This window comes from Artemia franciscana, chromosome 13 (genome assembly GCF_032884065.1).
Source record: "Artemia franciscana chromosome 13, ASM3288406v1, whole genome shotgun sequence".
NCBI lineage: Eukaryota > Metazoa > Arthropoda > Branchiopoda > Anostraca > Artemiidae > Artemia > Artemia franciscana.
The window spans coordinates 27,253,827-27,281,367 of record NC_088875.1 but is presented as its reverse complement, the minus strand read 5'-3'; the positions used below and the strand labels follow the sequence as shown (position 1 = coordinate 27,281,367).

Sequence of the window (27,541 nt, the reverse complement as noted above, 5' to 3'; positions counted from 1 at the left end):
GAACTGCAATTTACTCATATTGTATTCAAGTCGCTAGTAGAACTATCGTTTTTACAAAATATAATAACGATAATTGCGTTGTTTGGAGGTCGAGCGCCTCACGTGTTAGTCCTCCCTTAGGCGAAAACAAAGTATTTTTATATTATATAGTATTTACTGGACATCTATGGAACGAGCACTTATTTAGTCTACAATGGAAATATGTTCCTGGGAAGAGGGCAGCGTTTGAAGAACCTAATTAATGTGACGACGTTTGGTCCCTTTTCCTTAATTTCATTTAGAGCACTTTCGATTATATCTGCTTTTTTTTGCAGGTAAGGACCATCATATTACAAAGTACTTACCGTGATCAGGAAAAAGTTGAACAGTTTATAATGTGAACCCGCCGTTTTCCGCCATCTGATCAGGAAAAAAATTCAAAAATTTGATTTTATTTGTAAAAAAGACAAAAGTGTACACAGAGAAAAAAGTGAAACTGTTTTGCGCTTTAGAAATTGCTGCAAAATGTAACAGAATTACGGCGTATCTTGCATGATGGTGCAACCTCAAGGAGAAACAGCCAAAAAACGAAAGATTAACACCCAAAGACTGAAAAAAGGTAGAAACTAAAAAGTATAAACTAAAATCCTGAAAACATACTATCATGTAAACGAGAAGCAGTCAGTTAGTAAAAAGACCATCAAAATAGACAAACAAGACTAAAAAAGGAAAGAAAATTGGACTCAATGATTGTTTACTATGCAAGAGAATTCATCATAAAGTCTTGGCAAATGATTTTCTTGCCCTTACCTAACTATTAAATAAAAAAACAAAGTTTTCTTTAAGTTGAAAGTAAGGCGCGACATTACAACTTAAAACATTCAGAAATTATTCCCTGTATGAAAGAGGCTGGACCGCCCCTTTCATATACGGAATAGTTTCTGTTCCTTCTAAGTTTAATGTCGCTCCTTACGTTCGGGTAAAAAAAACTTGTTTATCTTTATTTAATTTCTTAACGTTTTGAAATAATACAGGTTTTGAATTTGGCTCACCCTAAATGAATAATTAAAACAAAATTTACCTATTAATTTTACTTCTTTTATTTTCAGCTAACAATAACCTCATAATAAGTTAAGTTTGATCTTGTTCCAGTTATATAAGAATGACTCCTGAATCACAAAGGCTGTTAAATTAGAATAATAACCTCTTAAAAAAAAAAAAAACTTGAAACCCTTGGAAAATTCACTCCCTTGAAACTTCCCTACACACGGAAAATTCTCTCCGTTTAAAATCCCACCAGCAGAAAATTCTCCCCCCCCCCAACCTAAAAATGCATGGATACTTCCCAATAATAAAAACTATATTCAAATAATGGACAAAAATTTGTAGCTTAAAGAACTTTCCCTGTAGGCTTTGGGGGGTCATAATATCTGCAAAGGCATAGTTATTTGGTCTTTCAACTATGCTGAACAAAATAGTCATCTCGGTTACTTACAGTTCGTTACCACGAACTGTTTGATATGCCACAATCAAGTTGTTTGGTGTAGCCGATATGTTTAAAATTATATCGCGAAAAAAAAGAGGAAAATATACTTAACGTACATGTCTAACTCAGCTTTACTAACAGTTGCAGTTGCGTAGCCTTCTGTGACGCCATTCAAAGCAAGAAGTAATATCAATCCACAATTTAACTGCATTAAAAAAGGACCCACACTACTAGTAAGCGTTTCGCCTCCGTATAGAGCCAAAACGGTTTTGGCGATAGGTACACCCAAAAAAACAGCACTCAGTCCGAACAAGGTCATAAATCGAATAAGAAGAAATAGAACATTGCTGGCTTCAGAAACAGCTTTCTGAAATAATAAACACTATAAGTAAAATTCCAAACAAAATAATACTATCAAAAATTATATTATAGGGAACATTATTAAGAGTAGCAAAAACAAAAGAAAAAAGATAAATGCATAAGCATTTTCTTATAACAAGCTAAGAATACTTATCGACCTCACATACTTCGTTTACGCAAATGATGCATGCTTCTAGAAAGAGTAAATAAAGTGAAGCAACATAAGTCAGTATCAAAAACCCAGTGAAGCATTCACTGAATGGGCTAATTAATATGAATATTTCCCTCATAATCACAAAAGGGTTGCAGTGGGACTAGTTTACTCCTATCCAGTTTGACCTCAGGCCATTTCTTTTTATCTGAATTCATACACACGAAAACAAATATTCCATTATCGAAATGCATACACACAACTTCGCTTGACATAACACAACAATTTATAACACAATTTATAACATAACACAACAATTTGTACTCCTTCGGTACATTTCTGGCCATTATATGATACCACAAGATAATTGAAAACATTCAATTCAGATAGATATGATAGATAAAATAAGACATTTATTTCAAGAAATCACTAACATAATCCCCGAAGGGCTAAATTCGAGCTTCAGAGATTGGCGTAAAATATATCATAAAAAAATAGGAAAACTGTAAAACATGCAAAGAATGCCAAAACGACAACAAAAAAGAACAAGAGCTAAGAGTTCATATGGCACTTGTGACGAAGTCGAAAGAGCCAAGAGCCAAGAGCTCATATGGTATGAGCTCTAGCAAAATTCTAAGAATCAATAGATTGATTTAAAAGGAAAATCAGAGGCTTAATGCCGGTCGGGATTTAAAATAAGAGCTCTGAGTCACGAGATCCTTCTAAATATCAAAATTCAATAAGATCCGATCAACCACTCGTAAGTTATAAATACCTCAGTTTTGTAATTTTTCCTCTGTCTTCAGCCCCCCCCCCCTATGGTTGAATCGGGGAAAACGAATTTTAAGTCAATTTGTGCAGCTCCCTGACACGCCTACCAATTTTCATCGTCCTAGCACGTGCAGAAGCACCAAACTCGCCAAAACACTGAACCCCACCCCTTAACTCCCCCAAAGAGAACGAATCCAGCATGGTTACGTCAATCACGTATCTACGACGTTTGCTTATCCTACCCACCAAGTTTCATCCCAGTTTCTCCACTCTATGCGTTTCCAAAGATTTCTGGTTCCCTCGGGATTTGATATAAGAACTCTGAGACATGAGTTCCTTCTAAATATAAAATTTCGTTAAGATCCGGTCACCCATTCTGGAGTTAAAAATACCTCAATTTTTCAAATTTTTTCAAATTAACACCCCGCCCCCATTTCCTCCAAGGAGAACGGAGCCGTTCCAATTATGTCAGTCACGTATCTATAGCTTGTGCTTATTCTTCCCATCAAGTTTTATCCCAATCTCTCCACTCTAAACAATTTCCAGATTTCTGTTTCCCCCCTACAACCTCCTATGTCCTTGGATCCGATTCAAATTGAAAATGGAGCATTTGAGCCACAAGATCCTTCTATATATCAAGTTTCATAAAGATCCAATCACCCATTCGTAAGATAAAGATACTTTAATTTTCACTTTTTCCAAGAATTCCGGTTTCCACCTCCCACTCCCCCAATGTCACCAGATCTGGTCGGAATTTAAAATAAGAGCTCTAAAGCATAAGATCCTTCTTAATATAATATTTCATTAAGATCTGATCACCTGTTCGTAAGTTACAAATACCTCATTTTTTCAATTTTTCCGAATTACTCCCTCCCCCCAACTCCACCAAAGATAACGGATCCGGTCCAGTTATTTCAGTCACGTATCTTGGACTTGTTTTTATTCTTCCCACCAAGTTTCATCCTGATCTCTCCGCTTTAAGTGTTTTCCAAGATTTCTAGTCCCCCCCCCAATGACGCTGGGTCCGGTCGGGATTGAAAATAAGAGATCTGAGTTACGAAGTCCTTCTAAATATGAAATTTCATTAAGATCAGATCACTGCTTCGTAAGCTAAAATACCTAATTTTTTATAATTTCTCAGAATTACCCCCCCCCCCCAACTTCCCCAAATAGAACGGATCCGTTCCAATTATGTCAATCACGTAGCTAGGACTTCTTCTTATTTTTCTCACCAAGTTTCATCCCGATCCCTGCACTCTAAGTTGTTTTCCAAGATTTTAGGTTCCCCCTAACTCCCCCCAATGTCACCGGATCCGGTCAGGATCTAAAATAATAGCTCTGAGACATAATATCCTTCCAAACATTAAATTTCATTAAGATCCGATCACCCGTTCGTAAGTTAAAAATATCTCATTTTTTCAAATTTTTCTGATTTAGCCGTCCCCCACTCCCTCCATATGATCGAATAAGGGAAACGCCATTTTCTAATTTATTCTGGTCTGGTTCTTGACTCGCCTGCCAAATTTCACCGTCCTAGCTTACCTGGAAGTGCCTAAAGTAGCAAAACCGGGACAGACAGACAGACAGACCGACAGAATTTGCAATCGCTATATGTCACTTGGTAGATACCAAGTGCCATAAATACCAGAATGAATTATCATTCATAAGTCAATAACTTAACTGCGAAATGTCAATCAAAAGTTAAAAAGATAAAAACTGGTCAAACTACATTAAAAAAAATAAATATATATACAGGCTAAAAAAAAAACTAAAATGTACACTAAAAAAAAAAGGGGGGGGGGGGTAACACAAGCTAATAAACAAAAAAATTATTAAAAAATGAGAGGAAGAGGATAACTACATATAAAAAAGTTAAGACAGACCCTAAAAAAGAGGAAGGGGGACCCAAACCAGCAAATAAATGCAAAAACCTGGGCAATACTACCATTCAATAAAAAAAAAGAGATACTAGCGATATATATTGTTCATTTTTTCTGCAATGTAAGGGACAAGTTTTTTTTTATATCTGGAGGTAAAGCAGCGAATGGGGGACGCAAAAGGAATGAGTCTAGAAAACAGCTCGAGGCGGCCGTAGTCAGGATGGGAAGTGACGTTTGGGAGCATGTTTTCCGTGCAAGGGTTTGTTATTGCAATTTTCACAAAACGGAGGCACAATGTTACCCTCCTGCGCAAAAAGATTTCTAGCTTAGATTTTCTTAGAAGCAAAGAGTATGGCACCTTGCCTATATCCGGATATATTATGATATATTATGCGACATTGTTAGCATTCATGAGCACTAAAACAGGACAAGGAAATCACTTGTACATAAAGAGCTCAGACATGTTTCATCACACCACTTAACCAACTGATTGACTACGTCTAAAAGAGATAATACTGAAAATAGATGATAAATTGAATAGTCACACAAATCAAAGCCCGGGACCTTTTTGGTAGTACGACATTTAAGTTCCCTTTATAGCCCAACCTGCATTGAAATCCAACACATGCTTTGTTAGAGTAACATATTAAAATTATCACTTTTTTTAGATCTATCTTTTGGGAGGTAAGCCTGTAAATAAAAAAACAAAAAGACAATGATTAAGGAGAGGAGATAAGGAAGGAAGAAATTTATGAAGAGACGTGCCTTCTGTAGGAGAAAAAACTCACCTCATCCTGCTGTTCCAAAGGGACTCTTCGAAGCTGTTTCGTAAAATAGAAGTAGGCGGCATCTTCAATGGGGAGAAGTAAAAATCTAACAGCAATTGATCCGAGATTATTGACAATGTCAAAAACACCTTGCTCTGCCATCGTTAGAAATGATGTAATTGTCATTAGATACTTCTCACCTTCAGTAAGGGCTTGCTTTGCTAGTCCCTGCAGAAATAATATATACACGTATGAGTTTTTTCGTCGGTTAGTATTATTTTTCGGATTTATTTCTGATCAATAGTTTTCCATAACGCCAAATAATACAAATTAAAAAAAAAAATACACAAACTTTAGCGCAAAGAGATTTTTGAATTAAAATCAACTGGGTGGAAGTGAATAGAAATTTGAGAGCTTTGGCCAAATGGGGTAAAGCCAAGACAGGAATATTTCATATTTTTGAAAAATATTTCAATTTTTCATATTTTTGAAAATCCTTCTCAATCGATTAAGTTTGACCAGGCCCAACTTATTGCTATTGTTACACAAGTCTTAAAAAAGCAAATCAGAGAAGCTCTGGAAATTGCTTAAAACAAACCAGCCATCAATAAAGACAATGGTGAGTTCCACATTGATGAAATTTGGGAACCCATTACCCGTAGACTGAAAACTCACGAAAAACTCCACCCCTCTCCAATAGGCCCAAATTCTTTAAGATCTACTATGATAACAGCCATCAATGCCTCTACCAAAATTTGGGCCACGCCACAACAATAATTCGCCACAACAGTGGTTTTAGTTTTATTTGTTTAGTGATTTTATTTTCTGGCAAAAGATTTGAATTTGAACCTGATGATTACAGACACAGATCCTGTCAAAATTATCGTTTGAAGAAAACCATTCACCTGGCACCCATAGCTTAGGTAAGCTTATTACCATCTATCATTATTATGTATAAGAGTCAGGTTGGTACCAGAGAACATATCAGTAATATAGCCTAGGACTAAATTTTGCGAATGAAATGAATAGGGAACCTTTATTATTATTGGATAGAATGGTCCAGAAGAAAGGATGAACTGAACTTTCTGTTCTTTTTTATTATTGTTCATTACGACATTGATAAACCATTTACACCAGCGCTTTTCCCATTCACAGATACCGTAGGTGGGAGGAGGCAGGACGAAGAAGTGGTCATAGTGGCATTTGAAAGGCCTTACTCAGGGAGTATGATTAAAGAAGGGAAACGAAGAAAGGATTGTTCAATTTATGAGTTTTTTAACACAACTAATTTGGGAGCTGTGATAAGAGATTTAACATGCATGTAATTGTTGGCTAAAAGTGGAATGTTTTTGGTCATAGGCCAAAAATTAGCCTTTCAAACTTAAAACTTTTTTCAAATAAACCAAATAAACATAAACCTAGCCCCGTGAAATACATTCAATAACATACAATAGGTCTGAACTGCCCGAGGTAGTAAGACTAAAAAAAAAAAAAATTTATAAAATAGTACCTGAACAAAGAAACTCCAAACTAGCTTGGCAAGATGCCAATCCAAGACTTCCTGAAATATAAATCATCGGTGAAATTTTTCATAATATAGTTATAATATTACACGTAAAACTTATGGTAATGCAGTAAACTTAATTCTGTATATGTTTTATATTTTGGAAGCTCATAACCTTATTTCTAGACCTTACTCTCATTAAAAAAAAATCCACGAAAAATATACAAAAGAATCAGGACCATCAACAAGGGAGAGACAGGGGGTCGCAAGCACCATAGAATAATCTTTTCAAGTCATTCCTTCTTCTAAAGGAAAAAATTATGATGTTACATTTAAAGAACACGAAATAATACCAATGATAATTGCTCATCAGAAGAATTCAATTCAGAACAAACTGAATTGCAGTTTACTCAAATTTGTAAACTAAAATTAAACAAATTGAATCGATCAAAACTAGCTTACTAAAAGTCAGTTGTTGCTTGAGCCCAGCCACAGATTTTCTGAAAGTAGGCATATTCTTCTATTTCTAAACTACTTTTACTGATTACAAAATAGTTAGGCTAGGGAGACAATAAAGAACAAAGACTAACTATTTATAATAATAAAAAAGAAGCAAGCACACACTTTGGGGCATTTTAGCTAAACTGATAATTTTTCTTATTACCAACTCATAGAAATCAAAGTAAAAAAAAGAAAGAATAACACAATAAATATATTCATTTAGACTTTCACAGGTACCTTTGTGACATTGATGGGCAATTTATTATTTATCAAACATGAATTTGGGTTTACTCTTAAACTAGTTTCTATATTATTTGGCTTATTTCGCCATCTGTTAACGACCATCTTAGGGGCTGTGATTCGAAAGAAACTAGATGAGGTCTTTTCTGGTCAAATTAAAACTCTTCGCTTGATTTCCAAGATTCAATAAGGGTCCTAACTTTTCCACGGTGGATTCCTTTTCACTTACAGATATAGTTGGAAAATGCAGCTTTTCAGCGACAAAATTGACTCTGCCACGTCATAAAGACGCAACAAGACTTGTATTAGAGCTTTGATTTTTAACTAAAACTACAACGAATTTTTCTGTGTTTCTCTTTTCCTACAAACGTGCATTTTATAGCTGTTAAGTCTTTTGAAATTTTGCAATCTGTAAGAGTAACAACAATTCACAAGAATATAGAGGGGGGAGGGTAAAATGTGTTTGAAAAATCTAGGGAAGGGGTTAATTTTTAGGTGGTAAAAAATATGCACTTTCTATGAAAATACCAAGCAAGATATTTTTCAAAATCTAGCGTCGAGGGGTGGGTACCCATCCCCACGAATTGGCACCATTAGTCTGTGTAGCAGAAATAACTCTTACCTCCCCAGCTGGAAACTTGGGTAAAAATCCTGATAAACTCTGAATTGGCAGTGCTGGTTCATCATTCTTTTTTCTTCTCCAAAATTCATAATAGAAGAAGCCCCAAAAGCCACAAAGATATAAAATGGAAACCCCAACTTGTCCAAAGTAACCTGCTTCAACGGCATACTGTGGTGCCAGATAAACGGTTACAACCATGCCTAACACCCGAAGTATCATTCCCAAAGAATCTATCACAACCTAAAATGAAACTAATCAGTTAAAAGTTAGTAATTAATAATTATAAAACAAAGAGATTGCTTGAGACAAACTGAAAAAGGACTCAAATAATTCAACACATGTCCAATATTTCGTTTACGTTAGATACTTGATATCAGGCGCACATGGAAGAAGAGAAAACGAGTAGACAAATATTTTTTGCCATGGTTACATGCAATTTTTAAACCAAAGCTATTTTTGAACTTTTAAACAATTTTATTCACTCTAAAAAAAAGGCAGTTTGGAGTTCGGAATTACGTCCCTTGGAAATTTAATCAAATTACCAAAAAATACATACTTTTCTTTGACAAAAAAAGTCTATAAGGACATTCCCATCATTGTCCCAACATTGAACCAAAGTCCCACAAACAGCTTTCCCCGCCCCCAAGAAGCTATGAAATAGCCATAGGAGGAAAGTAAAAAAAGGTAAAGTATTAAGAAAGAGAAGTAAGCATAGCAAGTACATGTTGGCGAGGGAAGCATTAGTAGAGTCTCTGGAAGAAATTGGAAGAAGATAATCATGGAAAGGGCAGATCAAGGTAGTTTTGCAATCGTCTGGAATGTCAGGTGAATATAGGAGAGGTTATGGTAGGGGCAGGGAAGCAGGAGATGTTTCTAAAAAGGTACATTCAAATTTAATTGATGGGGAAATTCAGAACTGGCTCTGTCAGATAAAATCATCTGACTCTCTTGGTTTGTATTCTAGAGTAAAAGAGATATGGAGAGAGCTTATTTCCGTAAGAGGTAATTTTATGCCACTTTGACAAAGAAAAAGATATTTTGGAAAGGCTAGGATGAAGAGGTCCCATTAGTTATCGGATGTGTGGAGAATAAAACAAAACTTTGCTGTGTTTTCTTAGGGAATGTGAAGGGTTAAGGGATTCGAGAAATGAAATTTTTGGGTACATGAAGAGGGAAAGTCATGGATGAACAATTGTTTAGGAGTGGATGGTTTAAGTATGAGAAGTCTGCCAAAGACAAAAGCTGCGGCACTAGCAAGTGAGGAAACAGAGACGTTTTGTTTGATTGGAAATTAAAAGTTCTAGTTCACTTTTTAAGAGTCAAAAGAGACCTGATGGTAATAGCGGCGGGATTTGTAGAATCTTATTGTGTATAAGAATATCAGGTTCAACAGAAGACATGGAACCCATAACGAAGTGGCGAGCAACTTTTTATTAGATTTTTGAACAAGTTGCCAAAATTGAAATTAGTCTCCAGCTATTTCTCCAGTTCAACCTTCACCTTAACACAACCGTATAACTCTAGCCACTTTAAGCGCATTCAGAAAAAATTTGCATTGCTGCAAAAATATTCAATAGGTACACAAGGACTACAATCAAATAGACCAAGACCAACATAAGTGTTCCAAGGCTCATTCCATCTATTCGTGCATTATCTGACTTTATCATGCTAATAATGTTGCATATCACCTCTAGAGTGCAAGTCACAACACAAGGCTAAAAGACATTGAACTGTAGCATTTACTGTACTCTAACCTTTTGAATGAGGCAGGTTCTGCTGATTTCGAATTAATCTTGCTCTAAATTACCCTGAAAAACTATTTCTTTATTCACTACCTTTGAGAGCTTCAAAATCAGAATAATTCGTAGTCTTTTACAAAAACCACAAACTAAATAGTTCTGTCTTTTACAATCCCAGTTCTAGGGCATAATTAAAGGCACTAGCAAAAAAAAAAAAAAAAAAAAAAAAACGGCATGAATAAATTGTTAAAGCTCTTAGTTATGCAAGGTATTGGAGTATTTTTTTTTTCTTTCTAGTGTTTACTGGCAACTTAACTGCAGGGGGTAGGTAATGCTGCTGCTATGTATAGCAAGGAGAAATGGTTCAAAATGGAGTACAACCATTGCAACCGAAACACAAACGCATTGCATCTGGTGGCCTTTTTAGAAGTCAGAATTTTCATAGTGATGAATGCATATGGCAACAAAAATTAGATGGGGTCACTAAGTATCGTAAGAAATAAATTGGAAGACAAAATTCCGTATTGAAAACGAATCTCGGCTGTGGCAGCCATTTTGTCGTATAATTAATGTTTTTCACTTTTTTTTTCCTTTCTTTATTCCTCTGGTCTTTAGGCTTCCTTTACTCCCGAGGTCATTTCAGAACAAGCCCTATGCAGGAGCTATTATTGCCACTGATTCCGCTTTGTACTGATGCCTACAGTGCATATTTTAAAACCAAACGATTTCGATAAAAATGATTTAGGATTTTTGAATTTATCAATTGATAAACACCTCTCTTCAATTTTGACTGATAATATATTACAAAAAAGAGAATTGACAGAAGCGTTTTTTTGTACTATCACTTTAAATTCCAAACAAACAAAAACTACTTACTCGTAATTTTATGTACATAAAAGCCTGTGAAAAGACATAGACAGGCTCAAAGAAAGACTCCAATATACAGCTAAAAGAAATGGCAAGGACACCGGATCTATATTTTTCAGCCAATTCACCCTCCGGCCATGAAAGAACATTCAGCCAAATCCAAGAAAATACACAAGCTGATATGACCGTACTTATGACTCTGAAAAAATTCATATTGTTAATTAATTTTAAGCAGAAAAAATCGTTCGAAATAACATAGAGGAGAGAGAGAGAGAGAGAGAGAGAGAGAAAAAAGTCATGAAAGCACTATCATCTATAGTAATCATTCGATCAAAATCAAAGATAATATTGTGACTTTCACTTTCACGGTACTTCTTGCATGGGCTAACGAATTAACCTTTACTTTAATCGCGACAATTTACTTTCATCATAATCTTCTTGTATTCCTATTATTTAAAATGCAATTCTATCTCAATTATGAAAAACACTGCAGTCCATGGGCGCCAGGAGGGGGGCAGAGCCCTCTGGAAATTTTGAACTATAAAGTAATTATAAGGAAACCAAAAGAAAGAGAGCAAAATATAGAAAGCCATGGAACAAATGTGTGTTGCCTCATTTTTGGCTGCCTGCCAATACATTTTGACCCTTGATAAGGAAAATATAAGTTCTAATTTGTGACTGAGTTAACGCCTTTTTAGTTTTCCACAAACATTTTTTCAATATGATTTTTCTATAATTTTAACGAGTGGTAGATAAGTGTGAATAACGAATAAGTGTGAATAACGAAAGTATGAGAACCAAACTACTGATAACATTCAATCAAAGAATCAGCTTTTTATGGTGATCCTAAATATGTATTTGTTTATTAGTAATTAGTGCAGTTATTAGTACACAAGAAAGTTCGTATAATTATTGAAAACACAAGGAAAACAACTTAATCAGGGGCAATTTCGGTAAAAATATACCGTCAACTTTTGCTTGCATTGCAAGAGCTGATATACGAAACCGCTAAAATCAGAAATATTTCCCCTGAACAAAATGCTGGGAATTTCTGTATTTTCTCCCTGAACAGACACGTTTTTTGTGTTTTATTATCATTTATTTTCTTTTTCCAGAAATGACTGTATTTATCTAGTTGTCACTTTGAAAAAGATCTAATTTTTTACAGTTATGAAGCATAAAGGTGTCAAATACATTGATTTTTGGTGTCAAAAATTAAATTAAAAATATTGAATTAAAAATTTTTATTTGATTTTCTTAATCTTAGTTTCAATGTTTTACTTTGAATAAACTACTTTGATAAAGTGTTACTTTTTATAAATACTGAACCTAAGGGATTTAAAAATTTTGGTGTTTGATAACCAGGTTCAAACCGTTGATATTGTTAAAAAATATCTGTCCAACGCTTCGGCATTGCTCAACAGAAGTGAATACTGAGAGTTTACATTTTAGTTTTTGTAAGTAAGCTATTGTTTTGTGTATTTTTGTAATTATTTACTATTTTCATTTTTATTTACTTTTAATTGACATGCTTTTTCCATCGCCTTTAGAACAATGTTTGTCTCTAAGCTTCATTAAATAAAAACAAAAGTGTTTTTAACTGAAGGTAAGGAGCAACATTAAAACTTAAAACGAATAGCAATTACTATGTATATGAGGGGGGTTGCCCCCTCCTCAACACCTCGCTCTTCACGCTATAGTTTTTCGACACTTTAAAGAAAACTTACTTATTGTTCTGATAAAACGATCCTTGTGCTTCAGGAGCCGTTTTAGAAGTATTAGGACAAAATTTAAACTTTAGCGTAAAAAGCATGGTGTTGAGGAGGGGGAAACTCCCCTTATATACATAATAATTTCTGTTTGTTTTAAGTTTTAATGCTGAGCAGCTAATTGAGTTAGAAGCATCAATAACTACATTTTAGGCTTCCGAGATGTAAAAGAAGTAATGGTACAAGGTGGCAGTACGGGATTTAACCAAGTTGATTCACTTTATTTGGAATGAAATTTGGTTACTCTTGGTGATCTGTAATTGCGTATCAGCTATAATGAGGGGTGGAGTCCAGCACTGCCACTGTGTACCATTACTTCTTTTGCAACATGGAAGCCTAAAATATAGTTATTGATACTTCTAAATCAATTGGCTGCTCAAACATCATAAAATTCATTGCAAATTCGTCCTCTCCGGGGTAAAGTCGTAGTTTGGTGCCCTAAATGGCAGAATTCAAGCCTTTCCCCAAGCCCAATCTGTATGGTTACTTAAAAAAGAGCTGTAAATTTACGCTTGAATGACCTCCCTCTTTATTATCTTGGACCTTCGGTTTGATACAATCACCTCTGAAAAAAAAAAAAAAAACATGTATTGATGATGTAAGAAAAAAAGCGAAATTCCATACTTTGAAGATTGGAGGTAGGCTTCTACGATATGATGTATCTAATGAAGGGATTTTCATTAAGATCGCTTGCTTTTTTGGGATGTTTTTCTTTTTTTGAAAAATCTGGCATATTTTCTCTTTTTTTTTGATTTTGGTTGGGTAACAATAAACTGAAAGGATATATATATATATATATATATATATATATATATATATATATATATATATATATATATATATATATATATATATATATATATATATATATATATATATATATATATATATATATATATATATATATATATATATATATATATATATATATATATTATACAATCAGCAAAAAAGCCATTACTACTGGTGTAGCAATTGTCATGAGAATTCCATTTGTAGTTTTGGTGAATGTTGATCCAAGTCATTTATTAGTTCCAGTTTTTTATCACAAACTATTTGATAAGATTATCTTGTGACGGAATTTTTTTGAACCTATTCATTTTATTTAGTTCAATAGGGCAATAAAAAGAAAGAGGGTCAATTTGACAGCTGGGTAGTAAGTTTAAATTTTGTTTTTCTTTTACTAATCTATATTTTTAATGTCCAAATAAATAAGGAATTTAAGTTCGAGGGGAAGAATTGTCCTGTTATGAAAGAGGTACATTTTACATGGCCGTTATAAAACTAAAGTTAATATCTATGTAGGCAGGATGATTTTCGAGTATCTCTACTCCTTCTGTTAACTACTCTAAGGCGTAGGAAATGGCATAAGGACAAGTCTACATCTGTTATTTCTTGAAAGCAATAAATCTTTCTGTAACTTTGGTTTGGATTTAATTTTCTTTAAGACTAAATGCATAATAATTAAATATATTATTGATTAAATAAATTGATCTCTTTACCAGATGTCCTTGTCGATCAAAATTTACTGTATTTTGTTTCATTTAGCATGCCATTTAGTTACTCTTTTTATTTGAGAGTTTTTCCTTAAAAGTATTTGAAAACCGACTTATTCCTAGGAAAAAATCCTGAAATATATATTCCCAGTCACCCAGCCACCACTACTTGCTGCAGTCTGTCTTAAAGGGTACATACCTCTGACTGACTAAAATGTATCTAAAGAATATCTTTTCGTCTGGTGTTCAAGTTAGTAAAGAATTTGTAAAGTAAAAGCAGTAAAGTTTGCTCTTTCTCCGTTAGCGAAACTTACTAAACTTCCGCTTCAGTTACTTTTTTTCCCAAGTAATATAACGCGTAATCGGTCTATCGCAGTGGTCGGCATAGTGCGGCCCCAGAGCCACATGTGGCTCTTTGATCCCTTAAGTGCGGCTCTAGCACAAATACCCACAGAAGGCACAAGAATATTTTCATTAAAAAACACTTACTAAGAAAAAAAAACTGCATCTTATTTTGACAAATTAAAATTCGTCAATAAACCGAAAACGTATATATTTTTTTTAAGTTAAAAGATTTTAAGTACGAAGCAGATGTTTCGAAAAGGGTTATCATTGTCTTCCAAAACCATTAAAATTACAAGAGTTAAAATTTGTTCAAATATAAACACACAGCATATAGAAGATCTGAAATTGGTTTCGGCTTTATCGATACCAGTTGACAAGTCTTATAACATAAGTGGTAGAGCGCAAGTTACACTTTTTCTCAGATTTATGCCTTGTACCAGTCAAAGGTCAAACACATGAGAAAATTTTGCAAGTAGTATAATTGAGTGCATGGATAAACCCCCCCTTATAACATTGTATTGATTCCAACAGATGGGACCAAAAGTATGACCGACGTAAAAAAAAAAAGTTTATTGTTAATTTGAAAGTAAAAACTGATTACGAAATACTTGCTTATCATTCATCAAGAAGTGCTTTGTGCGGAAACATTCCCGGAAGAAATTTTTCAATTCATGGAATTATTTGTTGCAATTTGTCCATTCCATTTTAGCTAAAGCTCTTAATCATAGTCAATTCAAAGATTTTTTTATTTGAAATGGAGAGTGAGTATGCCAATTTGCTTCGTAAAAAGGTAAATTGCTTAAAAAGAGAGAAGGATTCAAAACCGTTTCCTGTCCCTTTTTCCAGAAATTAGTACATTTCCCCTTGACAGGTAGAACATCCAGAACTAACCAACGATTTAGTGGATTCAAAACGTTTATGTCATGGTTGATGTTACGCATCATCTAAATCAACTTAATCGTAAACTACAAAGGAAAGGAAATGAATTGTTTCCATGTTAGAAGAAGTGATAACATTCGAAAAAAAATATCGATTGTTGCTCAGGATATTTTAAGGGAAACATTATTTCACTTTCCGAGACTGCTGAAACATCACCAAGAAAATAATTTCTCTTTTGATAAATACCATTTTAAAATAATAACTTCAAATATAAGGGAAGCTTTTGCCAGCAGGTTTCAGAAATTTAAAAACAGCAGAACAACTTTAGCATTTGTCAAACATCCTCTTAATACTATAATAACCGAGCTGAAAATTTTTCTCCTTCGAAATTGACATTGGTAGCTTTGAAATACAGTTGATGGATTAAAAAAAAAAAAACATGGAGACATGGGACTCTAAATTTCAAAGTCTTTGTATTGAGTTGGAAACAGCGGAGAAGATATAAATGTAATTTTGGTTCAAAACACAAGTGGTCTGCTTTGAATAACCTGGACAGGGAAAACATGAGCAGTTTCAACGCTTGAAATAGTATTCACGATACTTACGATCAGCTGAAATAGCTTATATTCGCCGTTCTTTCCCTTTTCAGTTCTGGATATACATGCAAACAATCTTTTTCGAGCATAAACATTGTCAAGAGTCAGCTGAGAAGTCATCTTATTGATGAGAACTTGGAATCATGCCAAAATTAGAAGCAACAACAAACAAACTGACTGACTCAAAGTTTACAAGGAGATGCAAGCATATCGTTCACATTAATAAATATTTATGAAGTATTAAATGTGGTTTCATTTATTGGAAGTAGTGATGCCCCTCTATTTTTGACAAGGGCCATATCCCTTCGAATCCTGGTCCGGACACTTTTTTTTAAACTTCTTCAAGACGCAGGTGCATGTTACATCATAGAGAATGTTTTCTGAGAGATGCAGGTGTTTGTTACGTCATAGGGAAAGTTTACTTTTGCTTGTTACATAATAGAGTGTGTTTAAAAAAACCTACGGGACCTTACCAAATCATGATTTCTTCGGTTGTTACGTAATAGGCTTTGGGTTTTACCTAAAAGTTTCTTTGATTCTTTCAAAAACCTACGAGACCCCAACAAATCTAGATTTATTTGGGATTTAAAGAACACACGAGGGCCAGGGAAAAAACCTTCAGGATCCACTAATCAAGATGCAAACCTTACCTAATAGAGTCTTTCAAAAACCTACGAGACCCCGCCAAATTAGGATTTTCTTGGTTGTTCTTTAAATAACATTCAGGGACCCGCTAGTAGGAAAACTTCAAGACGCCGGACGCTAGCGAACCATTACAACAGGCCCCCTAGCAACCAATTCCAATGGGCCCTAGCATCCAATTCCATTGGGAGGCCCTAGCATCCATTCCAACGGACCCTTTAAATTAGCCACCGGGGCCCCTAGCATCCAATTTCACAGGAGGGCCCTAGCAACCAATTCAACCGAGGGCCCTAGCGAGCAATTCCGACAGAACCCTAGCAACCTTTTCCAATGGTCCCCAATTTGGGGAAAAGGATACCGCTCCAACTTGTTTAAAAAAAATATTTCCTGTTAATATTCGCTCAGCAAGATCAAAAATCGTACGGTGGATTCACTGGTACTTAACCATCCACATGGACTGCTGCTTCGTTTGTAAAAACAAAAATTTCAAATAACTACCATCATTATCAAGCTTAGTATGTTCCCACGCACCTAGCTCGAAGTTGATGATTAGCTGAATGTCTGCTGGACGAGCAATGGCGAAATTAAACCGGATATCAAAACCTATCAATATCACTGATTTATCACTAATATATAAATCAACTAGTGATTTATCACTATCTCTAGGGATTTTTCATATTGCCTAAAGAAAAAGATCACTAAATCAGCACATAAATCCTTACTTTAATGAAGAAAATTACTAAACCACCAAAAAATTCACCAATGGGATTTTTTCTCCAAGTGGCAACTCTGGATCATCCAGTAACGTTATGTTCTATAGAGTCACAGTATGTTTTAGGGAATCGGAATATTGTATATGATACCTTAAAATAGTTTTTAAACCATGTTTTCTGATGTATTTGGGGCAAAATTGACATTTTTCAGCAAAAAAAAACGACCAAAACTAATACTATGATGTTGCGTGGTCATTTTGCTTCTAAAATAGGGCATTAGAGATAAAATTCCTGTTGTATTGTGTCCTTTAAAAAAAGAAAACAAAACATTGAAACAATCATGTATTGATGACTTGCACATGCTTCCTATCATTCGTAACAGGAAAAATACGAAATTTCGTAGTTTTGCATTTTAAGGGCTCAAGCTCCTGTCATCAAGTTATTCGAAAAGTTGAATTTATCGGAATAGTTTTCATGGGGGCTGCAGCCCCTTTTCAGGCGTTTCTCTTGTTTTTATGGCTATTCAGATTCCTTATGCCAATAGCTTTTAACGGAGAAAGTTATACTAGATACATTTTAAAATGCCGGGAATCAGTGTACAAATCAAGTAATGTTTATGCGGCTACACACATATACGTGAGATTTTGTATTGAGGAGGGGTGAAATTTGAGAGGAGAATAACTCTGAGGTAATAAAAATGGGCGAATTATGCAGGGAACAATAAATTATAGGAGAAAATCTGGATATTTCAGGGGGAAAGGAGGAGGTATGGGCCGACGCGCGAATAGTCTTTCTTCTAAGAAGTAAAGTAAGCTAACTTCTCAACATCTCTAAAAGACAAGGCTTGAACAATTGGGATACGACTTTTATCCTAAGTTCAGCATTACAATGAAGTATACTTACGTCAGCCATACCAGGTTGATGACTTTTCTCCAGTCATCTCTTTCTGAGCAAGATTGACAGACTCGTCTGAAAGCTTCACGGCTGACAAACAAGATAGTTGAAAACAACAGGTAAAATCTAACATTTAAGAGACCAAGAACAGCGATATCAACATAATGAATGATGAAGGCATTGAGAGCAAAGGTGATTATCCGAAATGCGATCTGCAAGAAATACTAATAGAGAAATAATACATGATTAAATGTTAAAAAAGATTCCTCTTAATACTTAGCCTTACGGTTCGATTTAAAAATCACGTGCTATTTTTTTCTCTTTGTAAGAAGTTTTTTCTCTTGCTGGCAGTATGCCAGGACATTTTTTGTAAAGATGAAAAAAAACTTGATTATTGCTGTCGGCAGATTATGGCTTCAAAATTGTCTCCTAATTTACCTTTTCTAAATAATTATCTTTTTTAGAAACTTAGTAGGCAATGTACACTGGAGAAAAATTCAGCCCTTGCGAATATTTCTCAGCAAAATGAGAAACGGCAAACAGCTTACATTAGGATCAAGAATCCCTCGTTGGAGGGTAGGGTAATAGGCTCGTACGAGGGAGAAAAGAAGTAAGAAATTTTCACAAACATATCCTCGGTAAATACAAAAGACAAACAGAAGCAACATATTGTAGAAACCCCAAAATTAAGAATTTTCAGGACCGTTGGAATTTTAGGTTTTACGACCCCTAAGGTAATATGAATTGCAAAGCTTTTCAGTATTAGGTTAACCTCACGGATATTGGAGCCTTAATCTTTTTAGTTTGCGAAAGCTCTGATTGCCTTTTTTCATATAGCCTAGCATTTTAAATTGAAGTAGACTTACGGCAAATAAAAAAGAGCACATAAGAAGTTATATAATCTTAACTTTAGGAAGCTCAATATATTCATAATGCCTCTTGAGCAAAAGCCCTACCACAAAAGCGATTTTGACTATAATCGAGCCTTTTCAAAATTAAGAAGTAACATTTTAGGGACAAAGAAGCAGAACGCTTGTATTTTAAAAATTCAGTCAGGATTAAAAAACACTAATGGCTATCCAGCATAGAAAATATGGCGAGAAAAATTGTCAAAATTTATCTTATTACTATGTGCAAAATATCTATCCATAAATATTCGGTAATGCATGAAAATAGAAGTGCTTAAGGGTAAAACCCTTTGTTTGTTTTACACCCGACCCAAGATATTCCATTCTCAAAATAATTTCATATTTCTTTGATATTTTTTCTTCTAATTCAAACCCCTAGTAGGATTCCAATATAAAATAAACAACGCGTTTAATAATTGTTTAAGAGCACATCAGAATATTTTAGTTATAGCGAGAAAAACTTTATCATTGAATATAACACCCGACGACTGCAGCAAAGTCAGCTTCTTTAATATCTTTTTTCATTTTCCTTTCATCTTCTTTACCCTGACAGTTTTTTTAGACTACCTGTACAGAGTCCTGCCCCTCTCTGAGGAGGCACCGACTTCCAGAAACAGTATTCACCACGTAGCACGTGAAAAGTGTGCCGCGCATGGTATAACTGCAGCGGCATTACAGGGATCGCGCCGAGCGTAATGGATCCAGGGGCGGATCCAGGATATTCTTTAGGGGGGTGCGTAATAGGTTGCTTGGATAAACTTGCAAAGAAGGAAATGCCTGTAGTAGAATGGTTGTAAATTCAATCCAAAATCTGGTGAGAGTTGAGGTTCAATAAATCTGTTGAAATCAAAATGGTATAAAAATACTGATACAAAAAATAGTAAGTTATAAAAACCATCCGACCATAAATAAAATAAAAAGCTGTTAACCATCTATAAAAAAAAGATATTTAATATTTTATGCATAATTTTTTACCTTTACACTTCTGACCCTAAAGCGAGTGAGTTAAGCTTTTTATTGTCAAAACAAAATTGGTCTTGAACCATCTTTTGCAGTAATGCGCTCTTTGTCACAATTTGTACAGGTCAACCTATTTAGCATGTTGCTTAACTTTGTGGCATCGCTTAGTAACTATGATAGTAATAAAGAGTAAGAAATGAGGATAGAGAAACAACTTGTATATTCATAAAACATATATTAAAACATTAAATACTAGTTCTTTTAGGAATGTAACAAGAAAAAACAGAACGAAGAGATAGAAATGCATAGAAGACTTTTAAAACGAGGGTTTTAAGTATAGACAATAAAGCAGTAACTAATCACTGTTTCTTTTTAAAAATAATGTTTTAATAAACAGTGTCAACTTTGACGAAATCTAAAAATTTGCACATCAAAATTATATTTTTCATAACAACGTAGCGTATCGTTCCACGTTTTAAAGTTCGATATATTTCGCTTAAATTACAGAATTCACACATTTATCAAAAAAAGGTCTATTTCTCTATTTCCACTCCCGGCATACCTATTTATTACACGGTCGATGTCAACCTCAATATTTAGGTGAATGTTTATAATGGCTAGATCTGTCAGTCTAGAGTCCTGTCAGTTTAGAGCTCTTCGTTAGTATTTCCTGTTCTATTAATCCGAAAAATTCGAATAAAGAACAAAATCGTCAGAAAAATATGAACTCTGATAAAGATGCATGTAGGTATTTGCTTCAAACTAAGCATATGAGTCGAAATACTCCTTAAAAAACAAATTAATATGTGCTTGTTATTTTTGTATTTGATAGGTATAGATGGGCGATTTAAATTCTCAGGGTTTCAAGCTGTAATTAATAATTTTTGCACTTCTCATACATTACTTTCTATTATAAAAAAAAACCACAATGTTGTAAAAACCACCCTGTTTGGCAAAAAACAACCCCCCCCAAAAAAAGACAGGCAAAAAAAGTAATGATATCAATTTCTTCGCCTCAGTGCCATAGCAAGACTCGAAAACAAATTTTTGACAGTAAAAAGAAGTAAATATTTTGCTTTTCAGCCCCGTTGTGACAGCACAATCCTGAAATATCATTTCGACAGCCTAAAGAAGTTATGATTTTAAATTTCCCTTCTATATTATTACAAAATGAAGATTTTCGCCTACCAGTTCGCTTTTGTGGTAATATGGACAGATTCCCTTGATATAACCTAAATTTAATTAAATACTTGTTGGCAGTTTGCGACATTAGTAAAATCTAACAGAAACCACACAAAGTGACCAAAACCTTGTTTCAGAAGCCTGACACGCCTACCAATTTTCATTATCCTAGCAAGTCCAGAAGCACCGAACTCGCCAAAGCACTGGACCGCCCTAACTCCCCCAAAGACAGCGGATCCAGTCTGGTTATGTCACTCACGTATCTAAGACTTGTGCTTATTCTTTCCACTGAGTTTCATCCCGATCTCTCCACTCTAAGCGTTTTCCAATATTTCCCATTTCCCTCTCCAACTCCCCCCCAATATTACCGGATACGGTCGGAATTTAAAATAAGAGCTCTGAGACACGAGGTCCTTCTAAATATCAAATTTCATCAAGATCCGGTCACTCATTCGTAAGTTAAAAATACCTCATTTTTTTCCTCTCTCTCCAGCCCCCCAGATGATCGAATCGCAGAAACGACTGTTATCAAGTCAATTTGTGCAGATCCCTGACACGCCTACCAATTTTCATTGTCCTAGCACGCCAGAAGCACCGAACTCGCCAAAGCACTGGACCCCCCCCAAACTCCCCTAAAGAGAGTGGATCTGTTCCAGTTATGTCAATCATGTATCTAGAAATTGTGCTTATTCTTCCCATCAAGTTTCATCCCGATCTCTCCACTCTAAGCGTTTTACAAGATTTCCGGTTTCCAAAATTTCCGTTTCCCCCTCCACCCCTATGTCCTCAGATCCGGTTCAAATTGAAAATAGAAAATCTGACATAAGATATTTCGATATATCAAGTTTCATTAAGATCCGATCACCCATTCGTAAGATAAAGATACCTCAATTTTCAATATTTCCCATCCCTCCAGCCCCCCACCAGATGGTCGAATCGGGAAAATAACTGTTATCAATTCAGTGTTTGCAGATTCCTCACACGTCTACCAATTTTCATCGTCCTAGCACGTTCAGAAGCACCGAACTCGCCAAAGCACAGAAAATCCCCCCCAACTCCCCTAAAGAGAGCGAATCCGGTCCGGTTATTTCAATCACGTATCTACGGCATGGCTTATTCTTCCCACCAAGTTTCATCCTGATCTCTCCCCTCTAAGCGTTTTCCAAGATTTCCGGTTTCCCCTTCCAACTCCCCCCAATGTAACCGGATCTGGTCGGGATTCAAAATTTGAGCTCTGAAGCACGAGATCTTTCTAAATGTCAAATTTCATTAAGATACGATCACCTGTCCGTAAGTTAAAAATACCTCATTTTTTTCTAATTTTTCCGTATTAAACGTCCCTCCACCCCCCCCCCCAAAGGTCGAATCGGGGAAGAGACTATTTCAAATTTAATCTGGTCTCGTCCCTGATACGACTGCCAACTTTCATCGTCTTAACTTATCTGGAAGTGCCTGAACTAGCAAAACCAGGACCGACAGACAGACAGACCCACAGACCGACAGAAATTGCGATTGCTATATGTCACTTGGTAAATACCAAGTGCCATAAAAAACTTTTATTGTTCTGATTAACTAATCCTTGCTTTTCAGGAGTCATTCTTGAAGAACTGGGACAAGAAAGTCCAACTTTAGCGTAAAGGGCGAGGTTTTGAGGCGGGGGCGATCCCCCTCACATACGTAATAATTTTCGTTAGTTTTAAGCATTAATATTGCTCCTTACTTTCAGTTAAAAAACTTATTTTTATAATTAATTTCTGATCGTTTTTTTTTAAAATAATACCCGGATATTCACCTCCCATCCACACCAAGATCTTTTATACAATTCAATCTCAGTGAAAATTTAACCCGGACAATTAACTTAACACCTCTACATATAAAAGTGAGTCGGCAAAGAGAAAGTAAGACAAATAGAAAATAATCGCATAGGAATTCTGGCAAATACTCCCAGTGCAAAGTTTCACCCCCTAGAAACTTTCCTCCCTACGAAAAATTTGCCCCATTGAAAATCCCCCAGCAGAAAATTTATTCTCCCCCCACCCGAAAAATGTATGCATACTTTCAAATGACAAATACTATACGTAAACAATGGGGCAAATTCCATAACTTAAATACATTTCTCTTGGGGCTGTGGGGGTCATATTATCTTCGTAGGTATAGTTATTAGACCTTTCAACTATGCTAAATAATATGACTTTAGCACAAAAAGGGGCGTAGGAAGGGGGCTAGCTACCCTCCCATCTTTTCGGTCACTCAACATAGACACTACAACCTCTAATTTCCATTTGAATGAGACCTCTCCTGATATCCTAGGACTACTGGTTCGATGCGATCACCAGTAGTAAAAAAAAACGCATCCGTGTTCTTTCTTTTGACAAAAAATTCAAAATACCATAATTTTGAAGATGAGAGCTTGAAACCTCCTCAGAAGAGTTCTCTAATACGCTGAATCTGGTGGTGTGGTTTTCATGAAGATTCCTTGACTTTTAGGTTTTTTTTTTAATCTGGCGATTTTTTTTTCTGGCTGATAGCCCTTGATGGATAAAACAAAACTTAATGAATCTTATATATTTGAAATCAATATAAGCCAATTCTTTTGACTTATCTACAGGTATCAAAATTCCGTTTTTTAGAGTTCCAGTTACTATTGAGCCCTGTGGCTCCTTGCTTACAGTTTGGTTTTAACAAGGTGCATCATCCTAACCTTTCTACTAAAACGTTGGTGGTTGAGGAGGGTAGATGTGAGTGTCATGGGCCTAATTTTATAGCTCCAATCATGACTATTTAAATTCCTGGTTAGATCCTGTTTTTAAGAAGACTCAACATGCCCACCTCTTAACTAAAATGTATCCATGAGGAATGGGTCTATCACGTAATTTAGGGCTCTTTATCTTGCGGCTGCGTGGGTTATGTCCACCCCCTGGAGCCAAACTTTTTGGACCTTCCAATGGAGTTAAATGACTATTGCAAAATTTTAATCTGGCGTCATAGTAGATGACAGGGACAAAAAATCTAAGGGAAAGGGAGAGATGCGCTCTAACAAATTTCAGCCGTAAAAGAGCACTAGACCTTTCAATCTCCAACGCAATGAGCCTTCTCCCAAGTTAGCACGATCCTCTTTCCACGATCCAAGTTCCTCTTTCTATGGGAAGTGGCTGGGTAAAAATACATAAATTTGTGACATTGAACGTTTTGAAGCTGAAAGACATCTATCCTAACGATATTTGACTGACGAATTTAGACGTTTTGAACTAGAGATATTAGGAGTCTTGAGAATTTAAGAGGGAGGGGTTTTGGCCAGACTAAGTTCCCCAGACATCGTTTGACAGGCAGTGGCGTTAATGCTCTAAAATTTTGGGCAGGGCAAAATGTAAATTTCAAAATCCTGGCGGAGATGGGTATTTTTTCGGATCTTTTTCAATGAAAATACTAAAATACATTTATTTTTCAAAATTGATAGGGGAGGGGGATTAATTAACAGTAATGTTAGCTTGTCTCTTTTTTATGGCACTTGTTATATTACTAAATGGTTTTTGAATACTTGAATTGTTATTATTTTGCGTAATAAGATTGCGACCCATGAGAAGCTAAGATCCTAATACAGTTTAAACTTTATTAAGCAATGTCTGTGTTACGTAACTCCCTTTGATTGGATTTCAAATATAAAACTTGTTCGTCTGAAAAGACGATGACCAGTGCCTTTTAATGCTTACGATATGAAGTGTAACGCATTACATAACTCTCTTCCGCATTTTTAGGAACTATTCCAAAACAAACTCGGTGTATAGGAGAATGAACTAGATAAAGATAACTTCCGAAATAATAATTATGCTCCTCAGCGTAAATTTTTAGCAAAAAATTCACAATCAACTATGAAAGAGGATTGATCCTGCTTACCCATAGAAGAATACAGGAAATTCCCCCGAGAAGAACTACACAATGATCCTCCAGGAAATTATTTAAAATCAACAAGAACTGTGTGTAAGGCCATTTCCAGGATTTTCGTTCGGGGTGTTAGGGCGGGGGGTACAAAAACTTTCCAAGCACAACACAAATTTTATTGTATTTTTGTTCTACTTTTTGCGAGTTGGACAAAAATTTCGGAAGGGGGAATCATATTGGGTAATGCCTTTCGTTGGATACAGACATGGGTGTCTATTATTTTGGAGGTGGGGGTCTCTAGAAAAATTTTATGATTTCGAATTAGTTTTGACTGGGCAACTTTTACAGCCTTGGAGACAGCCCTGAGTGTTATTTTCTTTTATTCTTTTTGGGGGGGTATTTTAAAATTTTCTTATTCCAAATTGGTTTAGCCTGTTTAATTTTCTACGACATGGGTGTTGTACATCCAACTTCAGAACATACAAGGCTTCTAATACTTACAGAGGCTCTATAAATATTGGAAGCGTCAGAAGTTTAGACGTCAGTTGTAAAAAATTAGTTTCACAGTGTTACCTTTCCGTTAGATATCCTTTATGATATGAATTTAGGGACACTCTGTGTTTCCCTATTCCGTACATACTAATCTTGGAAATTTTGCACTTATTGTTTATTTTTTGTCTTTTAAGGAACCAAATGCCCGGTATGTCGCTAAATCTGACATAGATGCCAATGAATACGATGCGCTTAGCAACCTAATAATTAAGGTCTATGTTTTGGCACCTGGTATTAACCAAGTGACATATAGCAATCGCAAATTCTGTGGGTCTGTCGGTCCCGGTTTTGCTACTTTAGGCACTTCCAGGTAAGCTAGGACGATGAAATTTGGCAGGCGTATCAGGGACCGGACCAGATTAAATTAGAAATAGTTGTTTTCACGATTTGACCATCTGGCGAGGGGGAGTGGCGGCCCGTTAATTCGGAAAAATAGAAAAATAGAAGTATTTTTAACTTAAGAACGCTTGATCAGATCTTAATGAAATTTGATGTTTAGAAGGATATCGTGTCTCAGAGCTGTTATTTTAAATCCCGACCGGATCTGGTGACATTGGTGGGTGGGTGGGTGGTAGGGGGAAACCTAAAACTTGGAAAACACTTAGAGTGGAGGGATGGAACTTGGTGGGAAAAATAAGCACAAATCCTAAATACATGATTGACATAACCAGAACGGATCCACTCCCTTTGGGGTAGTTGGGGGGGGGTTAATTCTGAAAAATTAAAAAAACGAGGTATTTTTAACTTACCAATCGGATCTCAATGAAATTTGATATTTAGAAGGATATCACGTCTCAAAGCTCTTATTTTAAATCCCGACCGGATCTGGTGACATTGGGGAAGGGGGAGTTGGGAGGGGGAAACCTAAAACTTGGAAAACACTTAGAGTGGAGGAATCGGGATGAAACTTGGTGGGAAAAATAAGCACAAGTCCTAGATACATGATTGACATAACCAGATTGGATCAGCCTTCTTTGGGGTAGTTGGGGGGGGGAATTAATTCTGAAAAATTAGAAAAAATGAGGTATTTTTAACTAACGAACGGGTGATAGGTTCTCAATGAAATTTGATATTTAGAAGGATATCGTGTCTCAAAGCTTTCATTTTAAATCCCGACCGGATCTGGTGACATTGGGGGGAGTTCGGGGTGGGAGAACCTAAAATCATGGAAAACGCTTAGATAGGAGGGATCGGGATGAAACTTGGAGGGGAAATAAGCAGAAGTCTTAGATACGTGATTTACATAATTGGAACGGATCCGCTCTATTGGGGGGGGGGGAAGGTTAATTAAGAAAAATTAGAAAAAATGACGTATTTTTAACTTACGAAGGACCTCGTAACTCAGATCTCTTATTTTAAATCTCAACCGGATCCAGTGTAATTGGGGGGGGGGAGTTGGGGGGACCGGAAATCTTAGAAAATACTTAAAGCGGTGAGATCAGGATGAAACTGGATGGGAAGAATGAAAACCTGTTTAAGATACGAGACTAACATAACCAAACCGGATCTCCTCTCTTTGGTGGTTGGGGGGGGGAATTTTGAAAATCGAGGTATTTGTAACTTACGAAAGGGTGACCATATCTTAATTAAATTTGATACTTAGAAGGATCTTGTGCTTTAAAGCTCTAATCTTAAATTCCGACCAGATCCTGTGACATTGGGGAGAGTTGGAGGGGGAAACCGGAATTCTTGGAAAACTTGAATATTGGGGTATTTTTATCTTACGAATAGGAGATCGTATCTTAATGAAATTTAATATTTAGAAGGATATCGTGTCTCAAAACTCTTATTTAAATCCCGACCGGATCTGGTGACATTGGGGGGAGTTTAGGGTGGAAGAACCTAAAATCATGGGAAAC

At 35.6% G+C, this 27,541-nt stretch overlaps 1 protein-coding gene and 1 long non-coding RNA gene across 3 annotated transcripts in view; one reads left to right on the top strand and one right to left on the bottom strand.

Annotated features, from left to right (window-relative positions):
• LOC136034743 (man(5)GlcNAc(2)-PP-dolichol translocation protein RFT1-like) overlaps positions 1-27,541 on the bottom strand; it is a 54,465-nt gene that overhangs the window by 11,191 nt on the left and 15,733 nt on the right. For both annotated transcript variants that reach the window (XM_065716119.1, XM_065716118.1), the window contains exons 3-8: positions 18,211-18,413; positions 10,877-11,066; positions 8,262-8,501; positions 6,905-6,955; positions 5,416-5,622; positions 1,582-1,832 (exon numbers count right to left, since the gene is read on the bottom strand). In XM_065716119.1, coding sequence (XP_065572191.1) covers positions 1,582-1,832; positions 5,416-5,622; positions 6,905-6,955; positions 8,262-8,501; positions 10,877-11,066; positions 18,211-18,413 — 1,142 coding nt within the window. The remainder of the gene's footprint in view (positions 1-1,581; positions 1,833-5,415; positions 5,623-6,904; positions 6,956-8,261; positions 8,502-10,876; positions 11,067-18,210; positions 18,414-27,541) is intronic.
• On the top strand, positions 13,596-16,197 carry LOC136034744 (uncharacterized). The gene is made up of 2 exons (XR_010619239.1): positions 13,596-13,792; positions 16,006-16,197. It is a non-coding gene; the product is annotated as an uncharacterized LOC136034744 (long non-coding RNA).